The sequence below is a fragment of the Coturnix japonica genome, chromosome 17, assembly GCF_001577835.2.
Source record: "Coturnix japonica isolate 7356 chromosome 17, Coturnix japonica 2.1, whole genome shotgun sequence".
NCBI lineage: Eukaryota > Metazoa > Chordata > Aves > Galliformes > Phasianidae > Coturnix > Coturnix japonica.
In genome coordinates, this window is record NC_029532.1 from 4287017 (window position 1) to 4311238 (window position 24222).

The 24222-nt window shown below is 51.5% G+C and overlaps 3 protein-coding genes across 10 annotated transcripts; 2 read left to right on the top strand and 1 right to left on the bottom strand.

The window, feature by feature from the left end:
- Positions 1-1150: 1150 nt before the first annotated feature.
- PTGES (prostaglandin E synthase) lies at positions 1151-15923 on the bottom strand. Of its 7 annotated transcripts, none has more exons than XM_015879201.2 (4): positions 15821-15923; positions 4838-4975; positions 3677-3759; positions 1151-2847 (listed from the first exon to the last, which is right to left on the bottom strand). In XM_015879201.2, the coding sequence occupies exons 2-4, from the start codon at positions 4943-4945 to the stop codon at positions 2598-2600; spliced, it is 441 nt and encodes a 146-aa protein (XP_015734687.1). In that variant the 5' UTR covers positions 4946-4975; positions 15821-15923; the 3' UTR covers positions 1151-2597. The 7 variants fall into 7 exon arrangements, with proteins under 7 accessions (XP_015734687.1, XP_015734688.1, XP_015734690.1 ...); XM_015879202.2 differs by lacking the exon at positions 15821-15923 and adding an exon at positions 13140-13841; XM_015879204.2 differs by lacking the exon at positions 15821-15923 and adding an exon at positions 12685-12758.
- Positions 15379-18636, top strand: LOC107321830 (torsin-1A-like). Of its 2 annotated transcripts, none has more exons than XM_015879193.2 (5): positions 15379-15929; positions 16727-16995; positions 17071-17246; positions 17509-17636; positions 17729-18635. In XM_015879193.2, exons 1-5 carry the CDS (start codon positions 15743-15745, stop codon positions 17971-17973), a joined length of 1005 nt encoding a protein of 334 aa, XP_015734679.1. In that variant the 5' UTR covers positions 15379-15742; the 3' UTR covers positions 17974-18635. The 2 variants fall into 2 exon arrangements, with proteins under 2 accessions (XP_015734679.1, XP_015734680.1); XM_015879194.2 differs by lacking the exon at positions 15379-15929 and adding an exon at positions 16082-16535 and having other exon boundaries at positions 16670-16995; positions 17729-18636.
- Positions 18637-18716: 80 nt separating this feature from the next.
- On the top strand, positions 18717-23093 carry LOC107321829 (torsin-1B). Its single transcript, XM_015879192.2, has 5 exons — positions 18717-18990; positions 19379-19644; positions 19939-20114; positions 20730-20857; positions 21167-23093. The coding sequence occupies exons 1-5, from the start codon at positions 18732-18734 to the stop codon at positions 21430-21432; spliced, it is 1095 nt and encodes a 364-aa protein (XP_015734678.1). The 5' UTR covers positions 18717-18731; the 3' UTR covers positions 21433-23093.
- Positions 23094-24222: the final 1129 nt, after the last annotated feature.

Sequence of the window (24222 nt, forward strand, 5' to 3'; positions counted from 1 at the left end):
AAAAAGCCGGGTATTCCGGTTACCCACAGCTTCTTTCCGAACCCCAACCAAAGCCACCTTAGGGGCTCCCCATCCCCAGGTCGGAGCCGTCCAGACCCCAAATCCCCGGCACAGCGCTGTCCCCCGGCTGTGCGTCCCACGGCCACATGGGGGCGATGCGGCTCCGCGTTGCGCAGCGCTGTCCCCACGCGGGACATGGGGTTGGGGACTCGGGTGCTGCATCCGTGGGGCGTTCAACTCTCGGTCTGCCTGCAAGACTCAAATGGGGTTTCGCCATGTAAAACCCCACCGTGAGAGATGTGAAGCTCCACGCCTGCCGGGAGTATAATGTAATGTAAGCCGGTATGAGAAACAAACATCAAGCACTGGTGGGTACAGTCAGCATCGCTGCAGGGGACACCGGTGACACCGTCCTGCTTTGTGAGCCAGCAGCTTGACGTGCCCTTGGGAATAAAGCAGGGCATGAGGCTGCTCCTCGTGTCGATGCACCGCAGTGGTGCAGCCCCAGCCCCAGTCCTGGCTGTGCAGGGACAAGTTGGGCTCCATCCATTCTCCCACTGGCTCCCAGCGTTTCCAAACCAGCTTCGATGGCTGAGCTGCTTTGAAATTTGCCTCGTGGGCCTTTTCTGTTTGTTTTTTTGGAGGCAGGAGAGTTCACATTCCCAAGCTTTTCCCCCTGCAGCCAGTACAGCAGGGTTTATTTTTTTTTAATAAAGAAAGAAACAAGCAGAGCTCTGCACATAACCTCGGCTTCCCTGAGCAGGGCATCACCCCCAGGCACTGGACAGAGGTTAGAGGGTGCTCTCAGTGCTTCCTTCCCACCCCAAAGCCCCAATCTCAGCTATGCCCACAGCAGCATGTACGGGGTGGAGTCCATCTCATAAAGCCACAGCCTTTCTTATTTGAAAACAAGAAGTGGTGGGGGAAAGTAAAATCTGTCATGTGGGACCATTTTGTCCAGCTCAGCCATTAATGTGGCTGCAGACACAGAAGGGCAGCACCTCCCAAACACCAACAGCTGAAGAAAATAGGAGGAAACCAAAGAAGCGAGGTGTTGGCTTCCTAGAGAAGGAAGGGACTGCTGAGCATGGAAAACAATGGCAGCTCCTTTGGAAGTTGTTAAGCACAGAAAGGAGCAACCACGGCTTTGTTGAACACCTCCAGGATTTAAGCATCTCCATTGGGAAGAAATGCAAGTGAAATACAGAGAGAGTTTGCTTGGAAAAAGCATCTTATAGCAAAAACCTGCTTGGAGGAGAGCTGGGCGCACACCAAACGTTGGGCTGCTTGGGGCAGGAAAGCCAAGCATGGCTGCACTACAAGCCCCAGCTCCTCTGGTTTTAAAGGACTGGCCCCGATAATGCCAAGAGCTGCAGGCAGGTGAAGGGTGCTCAGCTCCCAAGGAGCCCCAGGACACTCCTGGCCCCATGGGGCTCAGGGCTCCCTGCAGCTGGACCCAGCCCCAGCTGCATCGGCAGCTCCCGAAGGAAGGATGTAGCAGAGCACAATGATTTGTTTTTATTGGGAATACTTGCTTCCTGCCACCAGGATGCATAAGCAGCAGCAGAGAAACGTGCAGGGGTTTGGAGACCTTGTGCACCGTGTGAGGCAGCATGGGCTCACTGAAAGGAGTATTATGAAGATATCTGCTGAGCTGGGACAGTGAGCAAACTGTGGGACCTGCAGCCCTCCTTCTGCACCCAGGAGAGCAGAGTGCTGTGCTCCAAACCTCCCAAAGAACTCAGCCCAAGGCCAAGGCCACAGCTGGGCTGGGAGCCCTCATTGAGCTGGATGAGGCTCTGAGCAGCTGCCCAAGCTGCTCTTCTTCCCACTGATACTCAGTGGGGTCTTGGTGAGAGGATCCCAGAGGAGAGCACAGCAAAGGGATAGAGCTTTAGTGCTTAGGACAGGTGGAAAGGGAGCTCATCTTCTGCTCATCCTCCTTTCTCACTGCAATCTTAGCAAAGCTCTGCATTGTCCTCAGAGCCTTCCTCCTGCCCTGTCCTCCATGGGGCTGCCCCAGAGCCATCCCTAAGGTTGGCCATCCTCATGCAGCACAGCAGAACCCCCCTGTCAGGGCACATTGAAAGCATCCGAGCACTTCCAGGCAGCAGCAGCACATGGCTGCAGGCACACAGCTCTGCAGGGCAGAGATTTCTGCAGGCTGCTCTGGCCATTCCCTGCTGCATCCCATGCTGAAGCTGGGACCAGATCAAAAGCTTTTCTCCCTCACTGCAAGCACCCACATCCACCAACCAAGAGTTCTTGCAGAGCTGTGGGACCACGGTGGCTTCTCCCTCCTGATTTGGTGCTGCTGACCAAGGGCAACATTCCCCATCCCACGTTGGGTCACTGATGCAGAAAACCTCTTTTCCTCCATTGACTCCCCTTCCTCAAGGACAGGAATGAGGGAAAGCTGCTCAGCATCCCCTGCCTGTTCCCTCTATCCTAATTTCAACAGCAGACCCAGAGACCTCACCAAGGCCATCCCACGCATCCCTGCAGCACCCACACACCCCCCCACCAGAAACATCTCAGTGCTGGCACAGCCGCAGAGAGCAGGACAGGGTGGGTTGGCTGCTTTGTTCAGTTGGGTGCTACCAATAAGGGGCAGCTGCCAGGAGGATCTGCAGGGCCATGGAGAAGCAGGGCAGCTGTGCCACACTGTATGCCACGGAGCGTGTGGGAGCCCTCAGCTTCAGCAGGTAGGCTATGGTGTGCACGATGCGTCCCACGCAGAAGATGAAGAAGTGGATCCTGGCCACTGCAGGACTGGGATCCAGCAGAGAATACACAGCTCCGAGGAAGAGGAAGGGGAAGATGTTCTCCATGTCGTTGCGATGAGCCCTGTGAAGAGAGGCAGGTTGCTCCTTCCCACCTGGCTCCCAACCTGCTGATGGGGTGAGTGCAGCCCCCAAAGGGCTCAGAGTCCCCCTGCATGCAAGTGGGGCCAGACTTGGAGAGTGGAAGAGGAGCTGTGCTTTGAGACCCCTCTCCTCCTTCTGTGCAAGGCCCCATAGCTCTCAGCCCCCTGATACACCCCATTCAGGCCAGACCCTGGGGGTAATTTGCCCTCTCCAGGGCTGCAAACACATTGGCAAGGTCTGACCTGGCATGTTCTCATTGCACAAACCCCAGAGTTCTGCACACCACCGCTGCTGCGGCTCCGGTTATTTATTTTTATGGAAGCTTGTCCTTTCTGACTAATCAAAAGAGGATCATCATTATTGCCACTACTATTTTCCTTCTTGTAGCAAAGAACAGCTCATCTATCTCCTCCTCCTCCCCCGGCAGCCTGGGGCTTGGTGCTATGGGATGTTTGGTGGAGCAGAGCTGGCAGCAGGGCTCGGCATGGCTCCAGCCTCCCTTCCTGTTCAGAACCAGCCCACACAGTGCCTGGGCCAGTGCCCGGCCACCTCCTCCAGGGGACTAAATGCAAGCACAGAGCGGGGTCACCCCAAATTCACCACTGAGAACTGAGTCTCATTACGCCCATTGACCCCCAAACCCTGATTCTCCAACACACAGCACTCTCCCATTAATGATTGAGCTGCCCTGGTTCACAGGGTCTTGCCTCGGACCTCAGGGCATTCCACCTAGCTATGCAATTAGCTAATTAATGAGCCTTCCAGCTTCCTGCTGCTCTGCTGGGGCGGGATGCTGGCTCCATACTCGCCTGCGGCAGCGCTCCACATCAGGGTCCTCCCGGTAGTACTGCAGCCCCCCATTGCGCAGTGCATCCTCTGGGTTAGCAAACGCCTGCAAGAGAGTGTCCCCATGCAGAGCTGTCAGGGGATGCAGCTCCTGATCCCTCTGGGAGGCTTTGGGTGTTATTTTCATGCAGTTTTCATAAGGGGAGGTTAAAAGAAATGAATGGAGCAGGAAAAAAGTGAATGGAGAACACCAGGTATCCCCCGGGTGCCTTTGGCGTGGGCATTTCTCTCCATGAAATCCAATGGGAGACTTTGCCAACAGAGCTTGCAGACACCGAAGGCAGCAGCCAAAAGATAACAGTGAATGATGGATGGCTTTGCCCTACTGAGGCAGAAAATCCCCTGGCTGCCTCTTTGACACTACTGTTTTTACTGGGATCCACCGTCAGCATCCTCCCGGAGAATGATGGACACACACGCTGCTCTGCAGGGATCTCAGGAGACAGCTTCACCTTGCAGCCATGTTACAACACGGGCAGTGCCAGGGCTGCAGCATCACTCAGAAACACAAAGCAAAAAGCACGTCCCCAGCTCCAGCGATGCCACAGCACAGGAGAACCCGCTTCTGCCTTTGAACCATCTCCCTCCCTTTCTGCTGGTGCAGTCGGAAACGCCTCGAATACTTTAGAGCTGTGCCTCAATCCCCGCCAATGTCCCCACGTCCAAGAGCCATTTCCTCCAGCTATTGTTTCTGCAGTGCTCAGCACAGAAGCCTGCTGCCACATTGCAAGCTTTATTTTTTTACTGGCATTTCAACCACTTGTCCTTCAACTTTTCTCTCTCTTTCCTCCCTGACAAGGCAAATGAATGTAAACAGAGCAGCAGCTCACCTGCATGGTATTTTACATCTGAAATCGCTATTTAGATTAGGATTCAGAAATGATAAACATCAAGCTGCAGATGGTGGAAGCAAACAAAAAGAGCCAAAGAGAAGCGAGATGGCTATCTGCCGCAGCTAGGAAACCTGTTTCGCTTTCAACTGGAGTCAAAGAAAACTCAGCTTGCTTCTGCAAAACCCAGTTGGTTTTGCAGGATGAAAAGAAGAAAAGGTTTGTACTAAATCCAAACAGAAACCCCAGCAAAAGGCAAGAGGGGTGAGGGAGGGAAAGGAAACTGGGACGTACCTTCTTCCTGAGCCTCACTTGTCCCGTGATGATGGCAACGACGTACATCTTTAGAATCAGGATCGTGCTGTAGAAGGCGAATGACAGGAACACGGTGTTCCCCATCATGGTGGGGGTTGCGGAGCTCCTGCCTTGGCCCTACAGACAGGGACAGGAAGGCAGCACTTCAGCTGTCAGCCCCGAGCCCCAGTGTCCCCATGGGGTCAGCCACAAGCAAAACAGTGCAGCTGAATGGCTGGAAGTGGTACCCGGACCCCACCGTGAGCTTCTGCTCCTTGGATGCTCCGAGCTGGGACCCAACTCCCTCAGCACAGCACCAGCTCGCCCTACAACACCCCACAGACCTCCCCTCCCGAGCTGCACAGAGCATCCCTTGCCCATTGGCAGCCCTGGGGAGGAGGAGGGAGGAGAAAGAAGGTACCTACTTCTGCTGCACCCAGTCCAGCTCTGCCCCGATCCCACATCCCACAGCCCTGCGTGGCAGCGTCCCAGTGCTCCCAGTCCCGCCCCACAAGGACTGAGCACTTTGCACAGGCAGCCGGCCCTCCCCTGGGCACCACCTGCCAAGGGAACAGGGACAGAGCTGTTCCAGCCACACACATTGCCCACCAGACAGGATTGCCTCTGGGAGGGTCCCAAAGCCAAGAAGGATCCCAAAACCCAACAGAAGGACCCCAAAGCCCCCAAGCCTGCAGAGGGAAATACAAACCAACCCGTCCCTGGGGCAGCTCCGCTTGCTTTTCTCCCAGAAGATGAATCAGAAGAGCCCAATGCAGGCTGATCCTAGCCTAGAAAGGGACATCTGATTATGGAGCCAGCTTTCCCAGCCATCAGGAGGGAAGAGTGAGAGGATCTAAGCCTGCAAGCAGGGTCAGATCTTGGCTGCTCCTACACTGCAAACCTTTAACTCCTCCTTCCCTTGCGCGGCCCCAGTGCTGGCAGGGAGCTCTCTGAGCTTACAAGGGCTGGACTGGGGACTCAATTCCTTTACGCACACAAAAAAGGTCTATTTCAAGCAAATGGATATTTTCAGAGATTGTCTGGAAAATGAACGTTCTGGGTATGTGAGTAGTTCCTTCTGGTTTGGACTAAAATTGTTGTTTCCAGCCATAAAATAAGCCCATGAGCTGAGTAGGATGGTTTGCTCTTTGCAAAAGAATCCATCAAAGCATTGCAACCTGTAGGACTGACTCTGTCCTGCAGTGCTTTTTAACTACCAAATGAGCACGATTTGATCCGAAAGGAACCAGAGCAATGAGCAGAAATGCTACAGCCCAGGAGCAGGCTCAGGTCCTGCTGCACAAGGATGCAATGGTACAGAGCAGACAGCAGCAGCCTTCTCTCTGTATCTGCCTCTGCACCTCCCCAGGGATGAGCACACCTTGCTGAGCAGCAGGACTACACACGAGCTCAGTACCACCTGCCAACAAGCCAGGACTCCTCTTGTTCACTCCAGCAGCAAACGTGGAGATGGAGAACTATTTGAAGTCCAGATGTGAGCCCAGCAGCAGCCCCAGATCTACATGCATAGGATGTGCTGGGTGTACAGCCCTGCAGAGGGGTGGGCACAGAGCCCACATGGGATGAGGATGAGGGGCAGAGCAGCTCAGAGGGCAGACGTGGTGCTGCTGGGGTGCCTCACATTGAGGGACCTCGTGCTGTTGGACACGTCCATGGCAGGGAGGCACCTCCTGGCCTGCGGCAATGCAGCTGCCAGGACCTTGTTCAGCCGCCCCGTTAATTGGGGTGGAAGGCAGCTGATCCTCCTACACGGAGCACATCCTGCTAGGATGGAGCTATTGCCTGAACAAGAGCAGGTCCTGAGGGCAACACAACGCAGCTGTGCCACAGAGCCTTGAGCACACGAGGTCGCAGCCCAAGAAGCTGCCCAGTGCCAATGCTGCTGGTGAAAAGCACTGTGTTGTGCAGGTGAATGGTTAACGGGAGTCAGGGTTGGGATATGAAAGGGGTGAAGATGCACCAGTCAGGTTAGAATGACCCCCAGGAGCTGTGGGAAGAGGGTGGAGGGTTTTGATGGAGGAGGAACAAGGAGCAGGAAGAAGGAAAGAAAAATTCATGGGAAGTGCCTGAGAGAAGTGCTTAAAAATAGAAGGTTCTAATAACAACCCTTCTTTAGAAGGGATAAAAGCTGCTCTCATTTCCCACACAGGGAACTGTTTATTTGAGCAGCTGAGTTACACCACAGCATTATAACTGTGTTTTTCCAGCGCTGCTGTGCTGGGTCATTTCCTGGTGGCACCTAAAAGTGAGAGGGCTGCTTGTGTCAGGAATCCTTCCCAATGGGACACAGATGTGTGCGTCCCGATGGCACGGTCAGTGTTACAGAGGGCATTTCCCATTGCCCAAATGGGCAATTCCCCATTTTCCCTAAGGCTGCAGCTCAGCCCATGGCTGCAGGAGCTCCCCAGCTGCATTCCCAGCCCATTTGGTGCCCTCCTTCCCCACCACCTCCTGTATCTTTCAGCACGCAGCCTGCAGACGTGCCCTGCCCCAGCCATCACTCGCCCTTTGCTGTGCCCAGCCCTGGGAAATGCAGCAGCCCATGGCAGATTGCTCCTGCTCCAATGCAACCACAGCTTCAAATAAAGGCATGACTCAGCTTAGATACTCCTTAATTAAAGAGAAAGGTGCTCCACCTGCCTTTTTCCCTCTGCCTGCACAAAAGGTTGCACCTAAAACAAACAGGCAAGCTCCAAACTCTTCAAACTGCAGGAGGTTTTTGTCTGTGTTGTGCTGCAAAGCATCTTCCCTGCAGCTGTACTGGCAGGAGCTACACACATTCCTTGTGTCTGAGGCCTCTCAACGGGACTCTCCCAAAGACCAGATGCTGGCGCAGCAGCAGAGAGGCCTGGGGAAGGGGTGCAGCATCTCCTGGTCTGGGACACAGCAGGAGCAAAAGATGCTGCTGTTCCTTGGCCAGCCCCAGCTCCATCCATCAGCCCTTGTCAGGCTGCTGCCCTTCTCCCAGCCACCCCAACTGTGTGGCTGTCACTGTCCCTTGCTGGTGGGACAGGAGTGGAAAAGCAGCAGTGAGGCTGTGAGCACGTGGGAGGCAGGTCATATTTTCTTGTTCTGAGCTTCACATGGATTCATGCCTGAGCTGCCTCTTAGGGCAAAGAATTCCTTGGCAAGGCTGCAGGGATACAGCTCAGCTGGGAGGGATGCTCTGCTCCACTCCATTCCACCCAACACTCCAAACAGGCTCCAGGCAGACCTGCACCTGCAGCTGCCATGAGGCCGTGGTGGGAGCTGGGGACAGGGCGTGTGGGAAACCAACATCTCTCACTTCATCCCACTGCAGCAACTTGCATTGGATTCTCTTCCCTTGAATCAGATGCCAATAAACAACATGCAAACACCACTTCTATCATTGGCCAAAAGGAGGGGGTTTCCCAGACGGGCCTGGGGGGGAGGAAGAGAAATAAGTCCTGCTGCCAAACATTCCAAACTTGGGAAAGCATTTCCTAAACTTGCATCGAGCATTTGCAAACATACAAAGTAACTACAGCTGCCCTGCTGGGATCCTCTTGAACAAGAGCAAAGGTGATCAGTTCTGCACAGTCCTGCCTCCACACGCTGCATTACAAAGGAAGGGGAATTGGGGCACGCTTCCTCTCCCCACAGTGCTCTCCAAAAATGCAAACCTCATTTTCAAAGCCCTGAGTTCTTTGCCCCCTCCATCACTCCTAGACTAAACAGCACTAGTCCCTCCCACCTCTCCCCTGTAGGTCATGTTTTCTAAATCTCTTTATCACCGATGCTGATCTCAATTCTCAGAGTAAAGCACTGGGCAGCCCTTTTGCAGCAACCCTGAGCAAAGCACCCAACATTTGAGCTCCTAGCTTCTCAACTCTGACCTCCATCAGTCTTTCAGTTTGCTTGCTATGAACCCAGGGTGCCTGACTCAGACCAGTAAGAACTTCTTGGTGGTTTGAGGTTTTCTTTCCGCAGTTTGGATGAAGTCAGCCTGTGAGCAATGTTCCCGATACATTTTGAAACTTTCCCTTTCTTTTCCTGTGCTGGTGGCGCAACGTGTCATTCAGTCTCATGTTGGCAGCACTGTTTGCATTTCAGCAGCCAGGAAAAAAGGTGATCCAGGTCCCAAATGCTGACATTTATTAATAAACACCTCCCACGTGTAACGCAAGGAGCATCCTCCCTGCAGTCAGCCTGGAAAGCAGGGAGTCCTTTAGCTGTGTTGTTTACAGCCCTCACTGGCTGGGAGCTCTTCTTATGTACTCACAGCTCACTACCAGGGCTGGAGTCACATCATAAGTGCTGGAGCAGGAGATAAGGAGAAAGGAATGCAGCTCTCAGGGTGATTTCTGGACACTGCAGTAGGGATTGCACGCCCTATGCAGCACAGCACGTGGATTTTATGAAGCAATTAAAAGTCACAGTGAGGAAAGAGAAAGGGATGTGGGACCACACAACAGTCCAGACCAATATTCCATCTTTAGCAAGAGCAGAATGTGGTGTGAATGGTGCAATGAAGCAGAGAAACCCCTGCAAGTGACTCCTTGATCATGGAGTCCAGCACTTGGACTTACTGTCCTAGCATTCCCTTCCCATGTGAACCACCAGCAGCACCAGCAACCTGCCCAAGTCCTGTGCTTTAACAGCTCTCCTGACCTACAGGCTCTGCCCCCATGGCCATGACGTGTGCTCAGAGATCTGCTCCATGCTGTGTTTATGGAACCATGACTGCTTTACGCAGCCCTCCATGAGGAGTTATGCTCTCCATACAAATATTTACAAAGCAGCAGGAGGCATCTTTCTAGCACAGCACATTTCTACTGACGGTGCCATCAACATGGCTAATGATGAACAAGAAGCGCACATCTATTCAATGGGAACTGGTTGGGAAGAAGTCACTGGAAGGGAGAAGGGATGGGAGCTGTGGGATGGAGGCCAGAGCTGTCCCATAAGGAGAATAAGGCAACAAAAGGGACAGGAGCTGAGTTGGTTTGTGCTGGGAGGGACCTGCTGCTCTGCAACAAGAGCCCAGAGGTACCCAGCCATGGTGTCAACAAGGTCCCACAGCTTCTATAGGGAGCAGGAAGCAGCAAACTGGCCTCATACACACCCTGGTTCATTGACCTTTCAGAACCTGAGGATTAATTTAAGCTCTGAATCACTAGGTTTAATTCTCTTTCCCGAGTTGTTGTCACAGATGACGGTAGCGCTCGATAATTATACACGTCGATTCACTTTCCGAAATGTGGAAATTAAATGACTTCCCATACGATGAGTCCCACAATAAAACATGGTTTAAGTTCAGATGATGACGATAATCTTTTCATAGGATCTGCCTCCCCTCTTGTTCATGCCATGGGGAGACATGCTGGGGGTTAGGAAGAGCAGCGATTATTGCTCAGCTTTGTCTAGCATACTCCTCCTTTGATACACGTCTGTGAAATTACCTCTTACTCAGCTTTATCACACCCCATTCACTTTCATCTCTCTTCAAAGGAGATTCCTCCATGCTTCTGATTATCCCAACCATACTTCTTATTTCCCCCCCAACGCTGAGGCAAGCAGATGACCAGCACATGACTCCCAACTCACTGCACTCCCACACTCCAGCAGCCCTTGAGCTCTTTTGTCTTTTAAATGCCACAGTTCCACTATTTGGGCTCTAGGTTGACTCCACACCAAGCTGCTTAGTGCTCTGGAGGGTCTATTCCTAAAATGAAGGCATTCCAACTATGTTCTTGCAGAGGACAGGCTGGGGACTTTGCTCAGCTCTGTTCCTTTGGGTCTTCCTTCACCCCAGCATGGTCTCCTTCTTGTCATGCTGTTAGCACAGAGCGAGCCCTGCTCTTTGTGAAGCATGTCCATCCTCCTGTCCTTGACTGTTCTCCAGCTTACTGTTAGCCATAGGGTTCCCTGCTCTCAAATACACCTTAATAGCTGGAAACCAAAGCCCTGCATGCAATCTCCTATTCACAAAACTCCATCCCCCACCCCAATAGACAACATACCTCCTAGAAAGAGAACCTACACTTTTCAGACTCTCTGAGGTCAACACTGATAAATGTCTCCATGTCTGACACATGAGAGTAGTCCAAAACCAAAGGCCTTACTCTAATGCTGGAGATGAGATGGCAAAGGAGCACAACACCACAGTGAGGAGCAGTAAAAGGGAACGTCTCATTACCTTTGAGTAGCTCTATCCTTCCCTCTAAACAGCAAATGGAAACAGAACAGTGAAGTCTTCTGGGAACCAGGTAAATATTGACAACGCACCAAAATGGAGCAATAACTCTTTAACTCCAAAGTTTGCATGGAATGGCATTTGCATGCACGCTCAGGAGAGCCCAGCACAGCAGGCTGCAGGGACACAGCCATCCCCAGAGCTCCCAAAGGCCACACCAATGGGATGACCTCAGGCCCTACAAATCAGTTTTCTCGCATAGCTGGAGCAGCTGCACAATAGCTCATCACCTCAGGAATTTGCTCTTGTTGGAGCCCTTGTTTGCAATAGCTGCTTTGTAGGGTTTATTTTAGTGACCTGTGTTTAAGGCTCTTCCATAGGAGATGGATGAAAGAGCACGGTGTTTTGTTCTGTGAGCTGCAAGCCAAGCACAGCCCAATTCCAGTCCAAACCCAGATCTAGTTGGCACTTTCATACCTTCTTTCATCTAAAGGTCCTGAAGCTCTGGATGGGGATATCTGGTTAATAACCCCACTGGTGTAAGCATGTTGGATGAGATACAAGCCACTGGCCACATCAGAGGGCCCACGGCTGGGGAACAGTGTGTCTCATGGCCTGTAATCCTATTCCTGTAGCAACCCTTCCTGGAGCAGAATGTTTTTGTCCCTTTCACACAGCCTTTGTCTCTAAGTTATTATTATCTGCAACAGAAATCAAGTTTTAAGAGAGAAGTAAACACAGGGGTAGAGTTTCCCTGTTATTTCTTGCTCTGTGCAGCCACGTGGGCTGGCTCACACGAGAGCTGCTCCGCTTCAGCTGCTTCCAAGCCTGGATGGAAAGCAAAGCCAGAGAGCAGATCCCAGCCCCAGATTGGAACCCAGTGAAAGCCAAACAGATTCTGGTTTAAATAAATAGATTTTTATAAACTAATAATTAAAAATAGTAATAAAAAAGGTAGAAAATAAGAAAAAAAAACCGAGCCAAAGATGGGTGAAATGCAGGTCTCACAGCATCCCCATCCCACCTAAGAGGAGGCTGCAGCACAGCTAACATACATCACCCACCCTGTGCTGCTCCATGCAGGGTGACACCACCTCGCTCAGATCCCTGCAGTCCCAGCACAGTCCCCAGATCTAATCACTAAACCACAGATGTCTGCACGAGCTGTGTTTAGTTTACAAGCCAAAACAGAGTCTCAACTGCAAGTGCAAGCTGATAGCCAGCCACTGGCTCTATCACTTCCAATCCATCCATTATTCACCACAATCTTGCACAACACCAGCCCTGAAACCAGAGCCTGGAGGCAATTAGTTGGGAGCAGAGGCAGCTCAGGGCAGCTGTATCTCAACCTTATCATTCCTGGCCCCAAACTAGAAGAGCTGAGTGTGCCTCAGTTTCTCCAAAGCCAATGAACTGATCATGTTGCCCAGCCCCCCTTCTCCCTCCAGAGCACATTATGATCCAAGAAGAAACAGAGCCAGGCACTTAAGAACCTCCCTGTGTTTGTTCTGAGAGAGCTGCTCTCCATCCATCTCCTTCATTAGCACTGAATAGATGAAGCTAATACCACCGAAAGATCAAACACACACATCAGCAGCAGCTCTTGCCCTATAAAGGGCAGGAGGTGCCCTGCCAGCTTGCCATCTTACACTTATCTACACAGCATTACCTTTCAAGGAAGTGCCCACAGGAGGGGAGAAGCATGAGACAGCAGCTTCACTCACCCACACCAACACTGCAGACCCAGCATGGCATTAAGCAACGCCTCTCCCACTCCTTTCACTCTTATCCCTACCTGGTAACACCACCTGGCTGGTCCCGCCTGCTGAAAACCACCTGGTTCAGCATTAAAACCCCATTTGTCTCCCTCTGCACGTCGCAGTGAGTCTCTACGTTGCAGCCAGAGCAAAAGGCTTCGAGGCATCCAGATGGGAAATCCTTCTCCCCCATAGGGCTGAACTCAGCTGTGTTTCCTAGAGGGAGCATCCAGAACAAAAGCCCTGCGAGTCCATTGCAATTTCACAGGGATTCAGCTGTGATCAAAGGAGCTGTTTCCCAATGGACAGATGTGCCTGGCCACACGCACCATGTTTCCCTCCACCCTTACCCCATGTCCATCCCTACCTTTCCCTGTCAGGCTGTACCTCCTCACACAGCACAGCCGCACACACCAGCACCTTGAGCTCTGGGCTGTTGTATCCCAGACAAGGACTTTTAAATCTGCTTTTAAATCAAGATTCCAAAGAGAGAGAGAAGAGCTGCCAATCCCTTTGCCATAAAATGTCACAAGTTAAGAACGTTCATCATCTTTAAGGCTTGTTTTCCCTTAGCTGCAAAAGGAGGATGACGGTCTCTTGACTCCTTGGGTGTTGCCAGGATTAGACAATGTTTGCTCAACATTCACGTAGATTTTGGTGTTTGGTGTTATTGCTACCATCACATTATAGAAAGGTCAATGAAATGACCATGTTCCATGAGTCAGAGCCTTCCCACAGCGTTAATGCTGTCCTCAGAGCTTAGCCAGGCTCTGAACAGATCCCAAAGTACGTCAGAGCAACAGCCTTTTCCTGTTGCTGCCTCGTCTTGGTGTTTAGGATAAAGATGACTTGGAACGTGATGCTGAAATTGAAGCAGGGAAAGAAAACAAACCCAAACCATGCAAAGGGGAGGGAGAAAATAAGAACACTCCCATTGGAAAGACTCTGAGCTCTAAGAGTGTCCAGTCAGGGTTGGAAGGAAGGAGATACGCTTGGGTAGGAGTAAAAATGAACACTGAGAAAGAGATTTCTCCACTTCTCTGGCAAGAAATCTTCACAAGATCCTCTTTCCAGCCCAGCACATCATGTCAATGGGCCGTCATGTCCCAAACCTGTTTGTTGTAGTACTTGGGAATATGGAGAAACCCATATGGCACCCAAAGACCCTAAAACTCATACCTGCAAATCTCTTGTGCTCCATGTCAGGCCTGAAGCTCCCATTCACATCACCCTGCTGGAGACATGCATCCTTCCTCAGCTCTCCAGCTCCCAGCTATACGTGCTGACCAGTGCTGCACCAATCCAGGCTCTGTGCCACGCTGCTGCAAGCTCTGACTGCCAGGAGCATTGACTTTAAACCAACAACACACAAATCAGACCATGGGTGGGTGACAGAAAACTTCAACACACGGACTGCAGAGAAAGGGCAGGCAGAGCTCTCAGCTGGGACTTGGTTCTCTTCACACCCTTTGCCTTTAGCAGCCCATCTCTGCACTCTGGATTTCCCTTTTGCAACTGCCACCCCCTGCCCACTGATCCCCATGTGCTAATGGAGACCAGTGCCAATGTGTGATGGAGAGCAGGACCGTGCTGGGGCTCTATGGGGAGGTGGGAAGGGAAGAGCACTATGCACGAGCTCTGCAGGCTGTACATTGCAGGTCTGTGCTCCACTTGGAGCTCCCAGACAGCTGTTCAAGGAAATTGCCATCAGTGTCAGCCTCACCACAGCTATTAGACATCTCAGCCATGTCCAGGCCCAGCTTGAACCCATTTAACTTGTAAGGGATAATGAGATAACAGCATGACATGTTGCAGCTGAAGGTTATTTAAACACCCATCTGGTACCTGTTAGGCAGCATACATCCTATTGTTGTATAGGAAATATATGCCACCTCCCTCCCATATGGGAAGGGAAAAAAAAAATCTATAGATGTGTCCCATGCTGCTCCTTCTTTACGCATAAATGAGGTCATTCTCCTCCTCCTCTCTGCTGTTTCTGGCACATTACTTTGCATTTCACACATGCAGGTTGGTGGGACTTTGTGGAAGGACACAAAATCACAGTGAAGAATTTACTATAGACACCTCACTGTCCCCAGTAGAAAAGAGAAAGTAGAATATAAGGTCTGAAGCCACTCATCCTTTCCAAGACACAACTTGGCACTGCGCTTTATCCCAGAGAGATTCCGAGCTGCCTTTCCATTCCAGCATTTTCAGGACCACATCCTGTTCCTTCACCTGTTGAGATCCAACCAGGTGAGCAACCACCAGCCTCATTTCTTTATTCAAACTCTCCCTTGCCGAGATAACATTGTTCTCAGACTGAAACTGCCCGTGAGTCTCTCACCCTCTGCGGAGCCAGAGCTGCGAGCACTGCGCTGTTTGCTGTCCCCAGAATCACATTTAATAACACAAGCTCTGCACGAGATGTGTGCTCCCCTCCTGATTTTCTCAGGCATCGCTTCCAACTCTTGCAAAGTTCCGCCCGGTAAATCCCAGATGAAACTCTTTGTCTGACACCCCATCTAGCGTCCATCACAGACCAGTGCAGAGGACCGTGCATCACTGAAGCACAGACTAGAAAACTCCCATCACTTCTTTAGCAACGTGCTGCGGCTCCTGGGGCTCTGAGGACTCACTGCAGCCCAGAATAAGGAGCTTGGAGCAGGAGCAGTGCCCAGCATGGGACTCAAACAGAGCGGACACCAAACGCAGAGCCCTATGGCTTCCTCTGTGCTTGATGTGCTTGGCTCTGAGTGCAAGGCAATCCTTGTTTTAAGGGCAGGGATCACAAAGTGGGTAGGACAAAACACCTGCTCTGATGCTTTCATTTCGTGGTGTGATAACCATAAACATCCAAAATAGTGGTTTCTATTTGCACAAACAGCCTCGTGCTCCAGGAAGTTTGGCTTGTTGGGTTTTTTTTCCCTGCAGTTTCAGTTTTGCTTCCCTTTCTTTTCACGTCTCACCATGAAGCTTCTCCATGCTGCTGCGCTCTCCATCCTTGCCCCTGCACTGATGCCCACCGTGGACCCGCTCAGCACTTACCTCATTGTGGGGGGTGCAGCCATCGGCTGGCAGCTCTTCTCCCCCAATTCCTGGCTCAGGTGCAGCCTCCTGGAGTGCTGCAATGCAAAGGACACGCTGAATTTCACAGGTAAGGAGGTGGGAAGGGCAGTGATGGTCCTTATGGGGTGGGGGGGGATTCCCAGAGCATCCTTTGTGCACTCAGGGAAGGAGAAGCTCTAAAATGCAAAGGTTTCTAACACAGTTTATCCCACACCTCAGCCACTGTAATCTGTGTTGAACGAGAAGTCATCAGTGCGAGCAGTCTGGCACTTATTTCATCCTGAAACTACAGGGCTGAAAAAACCCCTTGAGCTACTTTCTAACCACACCTTCCAGTGTTCTCTGCTTAGAAATCCCCCATTCCTGTGCTGTAAAAATGCAAGTATTGTTTGCTTTCAGAGCTGGGATGCAAATTGCAGGGGAAACCCTGAAGGGACCCAAAGGTTCTTTTGCCTCCTGATGCTTCAGCTGCAGCTTCCTGCTGCTCTGCATTGGATGGTGACAAACAGGCTGTTTTCTGGCACTTCAGCCATTGAAACACCGGTTGGGTTTCTCTTTTGAAAGGACATTATATAGCAACAGAAGCACTTTGTGTAACAGGAGTGTGCTGGAGGACACAAACATAGTTAATAAGAACTGAGTACATGTATCTCTGCAGATAAGACCCCATCCCAAGGCTTTACAGGAGGCAGAGGTGCACAGCCATATAAACTCATGGCAAACCGCTTGGTTCCCATCAATGCCGCTGGGCTCTGCTCCATGAGTTTGGCTCTTTGCTGACCCACATCTCATCACAGTGTATGTCTGCTCCCTCTGGCGGCCCTACAGCTGCAGCCAAAGGGTTGGAACAAATGGCACCTGCTGACTGTGCCCTCATCCTTCCAGTCGTGAAGATGGATTTGGAGCGAAAAGTCTTTGGGCAGCATCTGGCTGTTCAAATAGTGCTGAGAGCTCTGAGCACCAACCTTCAATCCAAGCGGCCCAAGAAGCCCCTGGTGATGTCCTTCCACGGCTGGACTGGCACAGGCAAATCCTTTGTCAGCAGCATCATTGCAGAGAACCTCTACCGACTCAATACATGGAGGAGGAGGTTTGTGCACCACTTCAGCACGGTGCTGCATTTCTCACACAGTTCTCACGTCCGTCTTTATAAGGTACCTACAGCTCGTTTCCTCCCTTTATCTGCAGCTGGGGCTGCAAACAGCGGCTTGTTTTATTTCTTCTTGCAGGAGCAGCTGCAGAGTTGGATTCGGGGCAATGTCAGCGCCTGCCCAAGGTCCCTTTTTATCTTCTCCGAGATGGATCAAATGCCGCATGGTTTGATAGATGCCATCCTGCCATTCCTCGGCTACCACCATGAGATTGATGGGGTTCATTACGGCAGGGCCATCTTCATCTTCCTCAAGTAAGGAAAGCCAAGGGCCACGAGGGAGTTACAGCCCCACTGACACAGCAGGGAGTGCCCATTGCTGACAGGTCTGTGGCTGAATCAATGCAGCTGAGCAGCTCAGGATCCCTCCCTTGCTGTGGTCTTTATCACTTCCCATCTCTGTGCGATGAACATCACCTCCACTCCAGTGCAGAGTCACTCAAATCACTGCCAAGACACGAGCATTAAAGACAGCAAAGATACGATCTAACCAGCCCCTGAATCTCCTTCCCAACAGCAATGCAGGCGGAGATAAGATAACGGAGGTTGCTCTTGATTACTGGAGGAGGATGAAGAGGAGAGAAGACATCCCTGCAGAGGAGCTCCAGGATCTGCTCTCTGAGGACATCGTCAGGAACCCAAGCAGTGAGTGCAGCCCCTCTGCTCTGCAAAGCACCCAGCAGTGCTGCCCCCTGAGCACTCAGATGACCAAGCTCTTTCCATGCTCTTCCTTCCAGGCGGTTTCTTTCAAAGCCAATTGATCCAGAAGAACCTGATTGATTATTTCATCCCTTTCCTCCCTCTTGAATACAAACACGTCAAGCAGTGTGTCCGGGAGGAGCTGCGTGCTCAAGGGCATCCTGAGGAGGAAGATCTCATCACAGGGATTGCCTCAGCGATGGCAGATTATCCCAGTGAGGAAAGGCTTTACTCCAGCAAAGGCTGCAAGACTGTGGCCTCCAGGGTGGCTCTGAGCACATAGAGCTGCATGGCCATGGCCAACCTTGTGCTCCTGCTGCAGGACCCAGCCAGGCAGCACCATCAGTGCACATCTCCTTCCTTGACAGGGATAGGATTTATCCTGTTCCAGAGGGGCCTTTTGTGAAGCTCTTTAATAAATCATAGAATATCCTAAAGTTGGAAAGGACCCATAGGGATTATTGAGTCCAACTCCTGGCTCCTCACAGAAGCACCCAGTGAATCAGACCATACGGCTGAGAGCCTTGTGCGGGTGTTGGCTGCAGGGCTGGATTCCCACAGGGTCTGATGGGGCAGCACTAATGTACCTTGTGCTGTCACCTGCCATGTCCCCATTGCCTCCCATGTCCCCATTGCCTTCCATGTCCCCACACTCTTCCATGTCTCCATCACCTTCCATGTCCCTATCACCTGCCATGTCCCCATCACTTCCATGTCCCCATTGACTTCCATGTCCCCATCTCTCCCATGTCCCCATCACCTGCCACGTCCCCATCACTGCCATGTCCCCATCTCTTCCATGTCCCCATTGCCTTCCATGTCCCCATCACCCATCACACCCCCGGGCTGACACACTGCCCTGTTCCCTGGGCTCTAATAAGGAAGGCGAGCAGTCTGCAGGCAGTATCATGGGGTGGGAAACACCATTAGGGTGACTGGGAGGACACGGAGGGACACAGCGGGGTACGGACCTGCCATACCCGGCACGGCGGTCCCATCACCGCCCTCCTTAGGGCAGCACCGCCCCGTTCCTTCACAAAGATGGCGGCGGCGGTTACCGGGGGGGTGCAGCACTTCCTTCCCGGTGCCGTCGGTCCGGAAGCGGTTCGGTTCCTTGTCGCCATGCGTCCGGCCGTGCTGCTGTGGCTGCTGCTGCCGGGGCTGGCGGCGCTGGAGCCGCTGAGCGTTGGGTTGGCTATTGGAGTGGCCTCTGCTCTCACCGGTTATCTGTCCCATCCCAGCTTTTATTGCAGCTACGTGGAGTGCTGCCCCAGCGCCGGACACCGCCTGAATGCCACCGGTACCGGGGGGAGGAGGGAGGGGAGGGTGGTGGGTCTGTGGGTCTATGGGTCTATGGGTCTATGGGGCTGTGGGTCTACGGGTCTATGGGGCTGTGGGTCTACGGGTCTATCGGTCTGTGGGTCCGTGGGTCCGTGGTTCTGTGGGTCCGTGGTTCTGTGGGTCCGTGGTTCTGTGGGTCCGTGGTTCTGTGGGTCCGTGGTTCTGTGGGTCCGTGGTTCTGTGGGTCCGTGGGTCCGTGGATCTGTGGTTCTGTGGATCTGTGGGTCTATGGGTCTGTGGGTCTATGGGTCGATCTATGGGTCTATGGGTCTATATGTCTGTGAGTCTATGGGTCTGTCTATGGATCTGTGGGTCTATGGGTCAGTGCTGACGGCGTTTCCCCTTAGCGCTGCGGGAGCAGCTGGACGGCAGGTTGTTCGGGCAGCACTTGGCCAAGGAGGTGGTGCTGCGGGCGGTGACGGGCTTCAGCAACAACCCCAGCCCCAAGAAACCACTGACACTGTCACTACATGGTTGGGCCGGAACCGGGAAGAACTTCTTGAGCCAGTTGTTGGCCCGGCACGTTCATCCCGCGGGGCTGAGAAGTAAATTCGTGCATCTGTTCCTGGCTACGCTGCACTTCCCGCACCCGCAGCGTGTGCCCATGTACCAGGTGAGAGCGGTCGGGGCTGCAGTCGTAGTTGTGGTTTCGATATGGAAGAGGAAGTATCGACTGAAAGCAAACAGATGAAGTGTTGTAGGCAGAGCTCAACTCCTTTGCATTAAGGAGAAAGAATGAGGAAGTTTGATTTGTGAGCAGGGAAGGAATTCACTTATCAATTCAATGTCGTATCCAAGGGATGGATCGCAGTGTTAATGGGATGGGGGCAGCTTTGGGGGTCTTTGGACTCCATAGAAGCACCTCCTGGTACACCCTGACCCTCCAGCATTTCTTACCTTGTTTCAGGAGCAATTGCAGAGCTGGATTCGGGGCAATGTCAGCGCCTGTGCACACTCAGTCTTCATATTCGATGAGATGGACAAGATGCACCAGGGCCTCATCGATGCCATCAAGCCCTTCCTGGACTATTACGAGCAGGTCGATGGGGTGTCGTACAGGAACGCCATCTTCATCTTCCTCAGGTCGCTGGCATCTCTTTGAAAACTTAACCTGTATTTATGGTGCTAATGATGTTCATGTGGCACTTCATTCACAGTTCAACACAAGAGATATATGAGATCTCATGAGACCAGCCCAGAGCACAGCTTGCATTAGAACTCAGACATTGGGGGAGTCCTTTGGTGCTGTGTATGGCTGGGATGGAGTTCAAATCCTCCAGGGCAGCCTGTTTGGTGCCTGTGTTTTGCATTTGTGGCTGAAGCAGCACTGATAACACCCCCATGTTTGGCTGCTGTTTGCACAGCCTCAAGGATTTCTTTTTATTCCCTGGCTGGGGGGGTGGGCAAAAGGCAACAGTAGGAATGGGCACAGCCAGGAGAACGGAACTGGATTGGCATGGGGAGCGTCACAACCACAGTGTCATGGTCAGCAATAAAAACTGGGGTAGAGAAAGAAGCGGGGGCAGCAGCTTCAAGGTGAGGAGCTGTTTGAGGCTGGCTGGGCGCTGCTCTGCCTGGGAGGGCAGTGATTTGGGCTTATAGGTTCTGTTTTAGTGACTTGATTCCACTTGACCAGCTGAAAAGAGATTCTGCCTCAGTTGTGTCTGCTCACTGCTGTGATTTTCTCTCTTATAACAGCAATGCTGGGGGTGACTTAATTAATAAAGCAGCGCTTGACTTCTGGACCAGCGGAAAGCGCAGGGAAGATATTCAGCTGAAAGACCTTGAGCCCATGCTGTCTGTAGGAGTCTTCAATAACAAAAACAGTGAGTCACTTTCCCTTAGGGAATGGGGAATGGCTTTACTTCACAGGGTGTGATCTGCACCTCATCCACCCAACTCTGCTTCTTTATCCCCACCTGCCTCAGTGCCCCATCACCAGCCCCTTTGGTTCTTTCATTCCAATGTCATCCCCCTCCCAGGGATGTTTTCATTACAGAAGCTGCTCAGGGGTGGATAAACCTCTCTGTGAATGGAGTCTGGTCTGCAGAGCCCAAGTGTAGAGAATGTCCTTCCTATGTCTCCTGTATCTTTTTCCTTCCAGTATCTCCTGTATCTTTTTCCTTCCTTCACAGGTGGATTGTGGCACAGCAGCCTCATCGACAGGAACCTCATTGACTACTTTGTTCCCTTGCTGCCCCTGGAGCACAAGCACGTGAAGATGTGTGTGAGGGCTGAGATGTTGGCACGTGGGCATGAAGTGGACGAGCAGATTGTTCAGGCAGTGGCTGATGAAATGACTTACTTCCCAAAAGAAGCGAGAATCTACTCCGATAAAGGCTGCAAGACTGTACAGGCCAAGCTGGACATCCACGAAGACATTGCAGGAGCCATGGACTGATTCACCCTTCAGCTCCAAAGCACTTTCAGAGCCTTTGGAAACTCGTCTATTTGCACTTGAGCTTTTTGGGTTTGTTATTTTTTTTACTATTGCAGGGAACGTGCTGAAAATCCCAGAGTGAGTGAGTGGTGTGGGAGCTTTTAAGCTTTTGTTTTTAACATAAAATCCCACTATTCATCTCTAAATTGGCTGCTATCCGAATATCACCCCTATTTTTTTAACCTATTAGAAGACTTATGAATGTGTGGTACTGGATACGACTCTCCTGATTTACTCCTTTAAGGGTCAGGGTTATGAAACCCTTTATTGCCCTTTCCAAAGACCTGCAGCAGAGCTCTTGCAGGCAGTTGTATAGAGATGCTCTGGCTTATGAGACAGTGAATTGATTTACAGTGTGATCACAGCAAGGGCACAGAGCTCGATGCATTGCAGCCAGGAGGTGGTTGCTGGGAGGCTCCACCTTCACATCACACTGATGCTGCTGGGGCTTCTACACGTGAGACTTCAGCTGTTTAGGGGCTGAATGGCTGCGTTATAATTCATGTCTGACTTGTGTCACATCATGTTTCCCCCTGTAGTAATATGGGAAGTTGAGATGAGCTCAGGGAGATGTTACTAAACGGTGGAGAAAGGGGAGGATGGAATTATTGCTCCGCTTCCTTATGGGGAAAAAGAAATGGTGACTTTTATTTTCTGTATTTTTCTTCCTTCTAATATTTTTCTAAGGGGGCAAAGTGAATTTGCACAGTGATTCCAGGGTGTCTGCCTTCCTCAGCACAGGGATGGATGGAAAGGGCTGACTTACAGCACAGCAGTTCAGTTCCATTTCTTAGGCAGAGAGAAGTTGCTCTCAAGGACCAGCACATTGTGGGCTTCTGAGCCTGAAGGCTGTGACATCTCCATCGGTCCCTGCAGCTGAGGAGTGGCTGTTCCTCCCCTTGACCTGCTTACGAGACACTTTTGTGGCTGAAGTTATTTTTAATGGTGTGTTTTTATACTGAACTTTTAAGCAACAAAAATGCAACGTTGGAGAACCACAGAGAAAGGGAGTGTGGGAAAGGGCTTCAGCCACCACCAACCCCGTACACCACTGGGTGATGAGTGTGATTTTAGAATAGCTTTTACCACTGAATGATGAGGAAGGTGGGGAACACTGAACCTTCTACCTGGTCAGGCTGGTGTAGCTTTAACTCCACCATCCACCCATCACCAGTGGATCAATCAGTGCTGCAAGACAGAAGTGCCTCAACATTTCACTGCTTAGTTTTGTTGTATAGGTGTGGGCTGTTTGAAGCACAGCATCGACTCCATCACAGAGGTGATGCCAAACTACAGCTCTCACCGTTCCCGTGCTCATGGAAACGACAGCAGGGGGGTCTTAGCATTAATGCTCAGCTCTCATTTCGAAGCGTCAATTGCCTTTTACAGCTCCACGTGGAGTTTGTCAAATGTTGGCAATCTGGTGGTGCTGATGCAATCTGGAGCCAAATGCTGGCCAGCCATTAACCTTGGGACATTGGACTGCAGCTTTTCCATATGCAATGTTTTGTTTATTAACCCACTTAGTTGTAAGCGTAAACGTTCTCACCACTTTCTGTTACTTCAACACTAACTGTTACCGCCGTTGCTGCAGCTGGAATAAACACCTTCAGTTGTTTCTCTCTCTTGCCTGAATCATTTTGAGCTATAGAAAAGCCGTATTGCGTGCAGCATTCAACCAGCTGCCCCTGCAGAGCTTTCTGCTGCGCTTCCTTTCGCCTTTATTTCATTGTTGGGTGAGCCTACTAAACAGCTTGTTGATATTAAAGCAGGTTGAGCGGTCCAAGAACAATGTAAGAAATTCAGTGCTGTGGCTCATTAGGTTTGGGTCTAAGAGTCCAGAAAAGCTTTAATTAAAGGCTCTGCTCTACAGTTCAGAGCATCTCCTGCCACGTGTGCAGCCCAGGGTCAAGCAGATGCATCCCCAGGGCCAGGCTGCCTTGTAGTAAGGGATAAAGATAATCTAAGAAAGACAGATAGTAAGAGAAGGATCACTGCGTTTTAACCATAAAGTCTCGCTTTACAAGCACAGCATGAGATCTGGGAACTTTCCCTGTAGGAGGTTTAACTGAAGTAGCAGCTGCTTGTGCTGGACTTTGGTAAGAGCAAACACAATTCAGTCTTGGGGACAGCTCAGCTGCTCCCACCGGGTCAAGGCACCGTTTGTGTCAGGCTCGGACCTTTCCCCTAGTTTGACATTTCTCCTGTCTGCTCCCATTTCAGGTGGCACATTAATAAAGAACAGCCCAAAGCTTCTCTCACAGCAAGACAGGGGCAGAAGCTCTGTTTGAAACCACATTGAGTGGGCAAGGAGTTGCTGCAGGATCAGAAGGATCCTGCAGAGATCCTCAGAGCTTTGGTTCTGCTCTGAGCATCACTCCTGCATCCTCTGCAGGAAGCTCCCATCCACCCTAAGCCACCCAGGGCTATGATACAATAAACTACTGCTACAGCATCTGCCAAATGCTTCCAATGATGCTGCAGTAGCACACGAAGCAGAATTAAGAGCACATTTAAGGCTGGAAGAGCCTCGGTGCTGCTGGGCTGAGCTGCTTCTGTTGATGAGAAGGCACCAGACAGTAGTAAAAGTTTATCATTTCCATGTCTGCTTTTTTTTCCGTTAACTCGTCATTTTCTGTGATCATAAAGCCAAGGAAAGATAAGAAGCTGAGTTCAGAGCATGCGTTTGCTGACCAGTTCTAGGACCGATAAGCTAATGGGCGCATTACACAACCCCATAGCAGAGCTGCG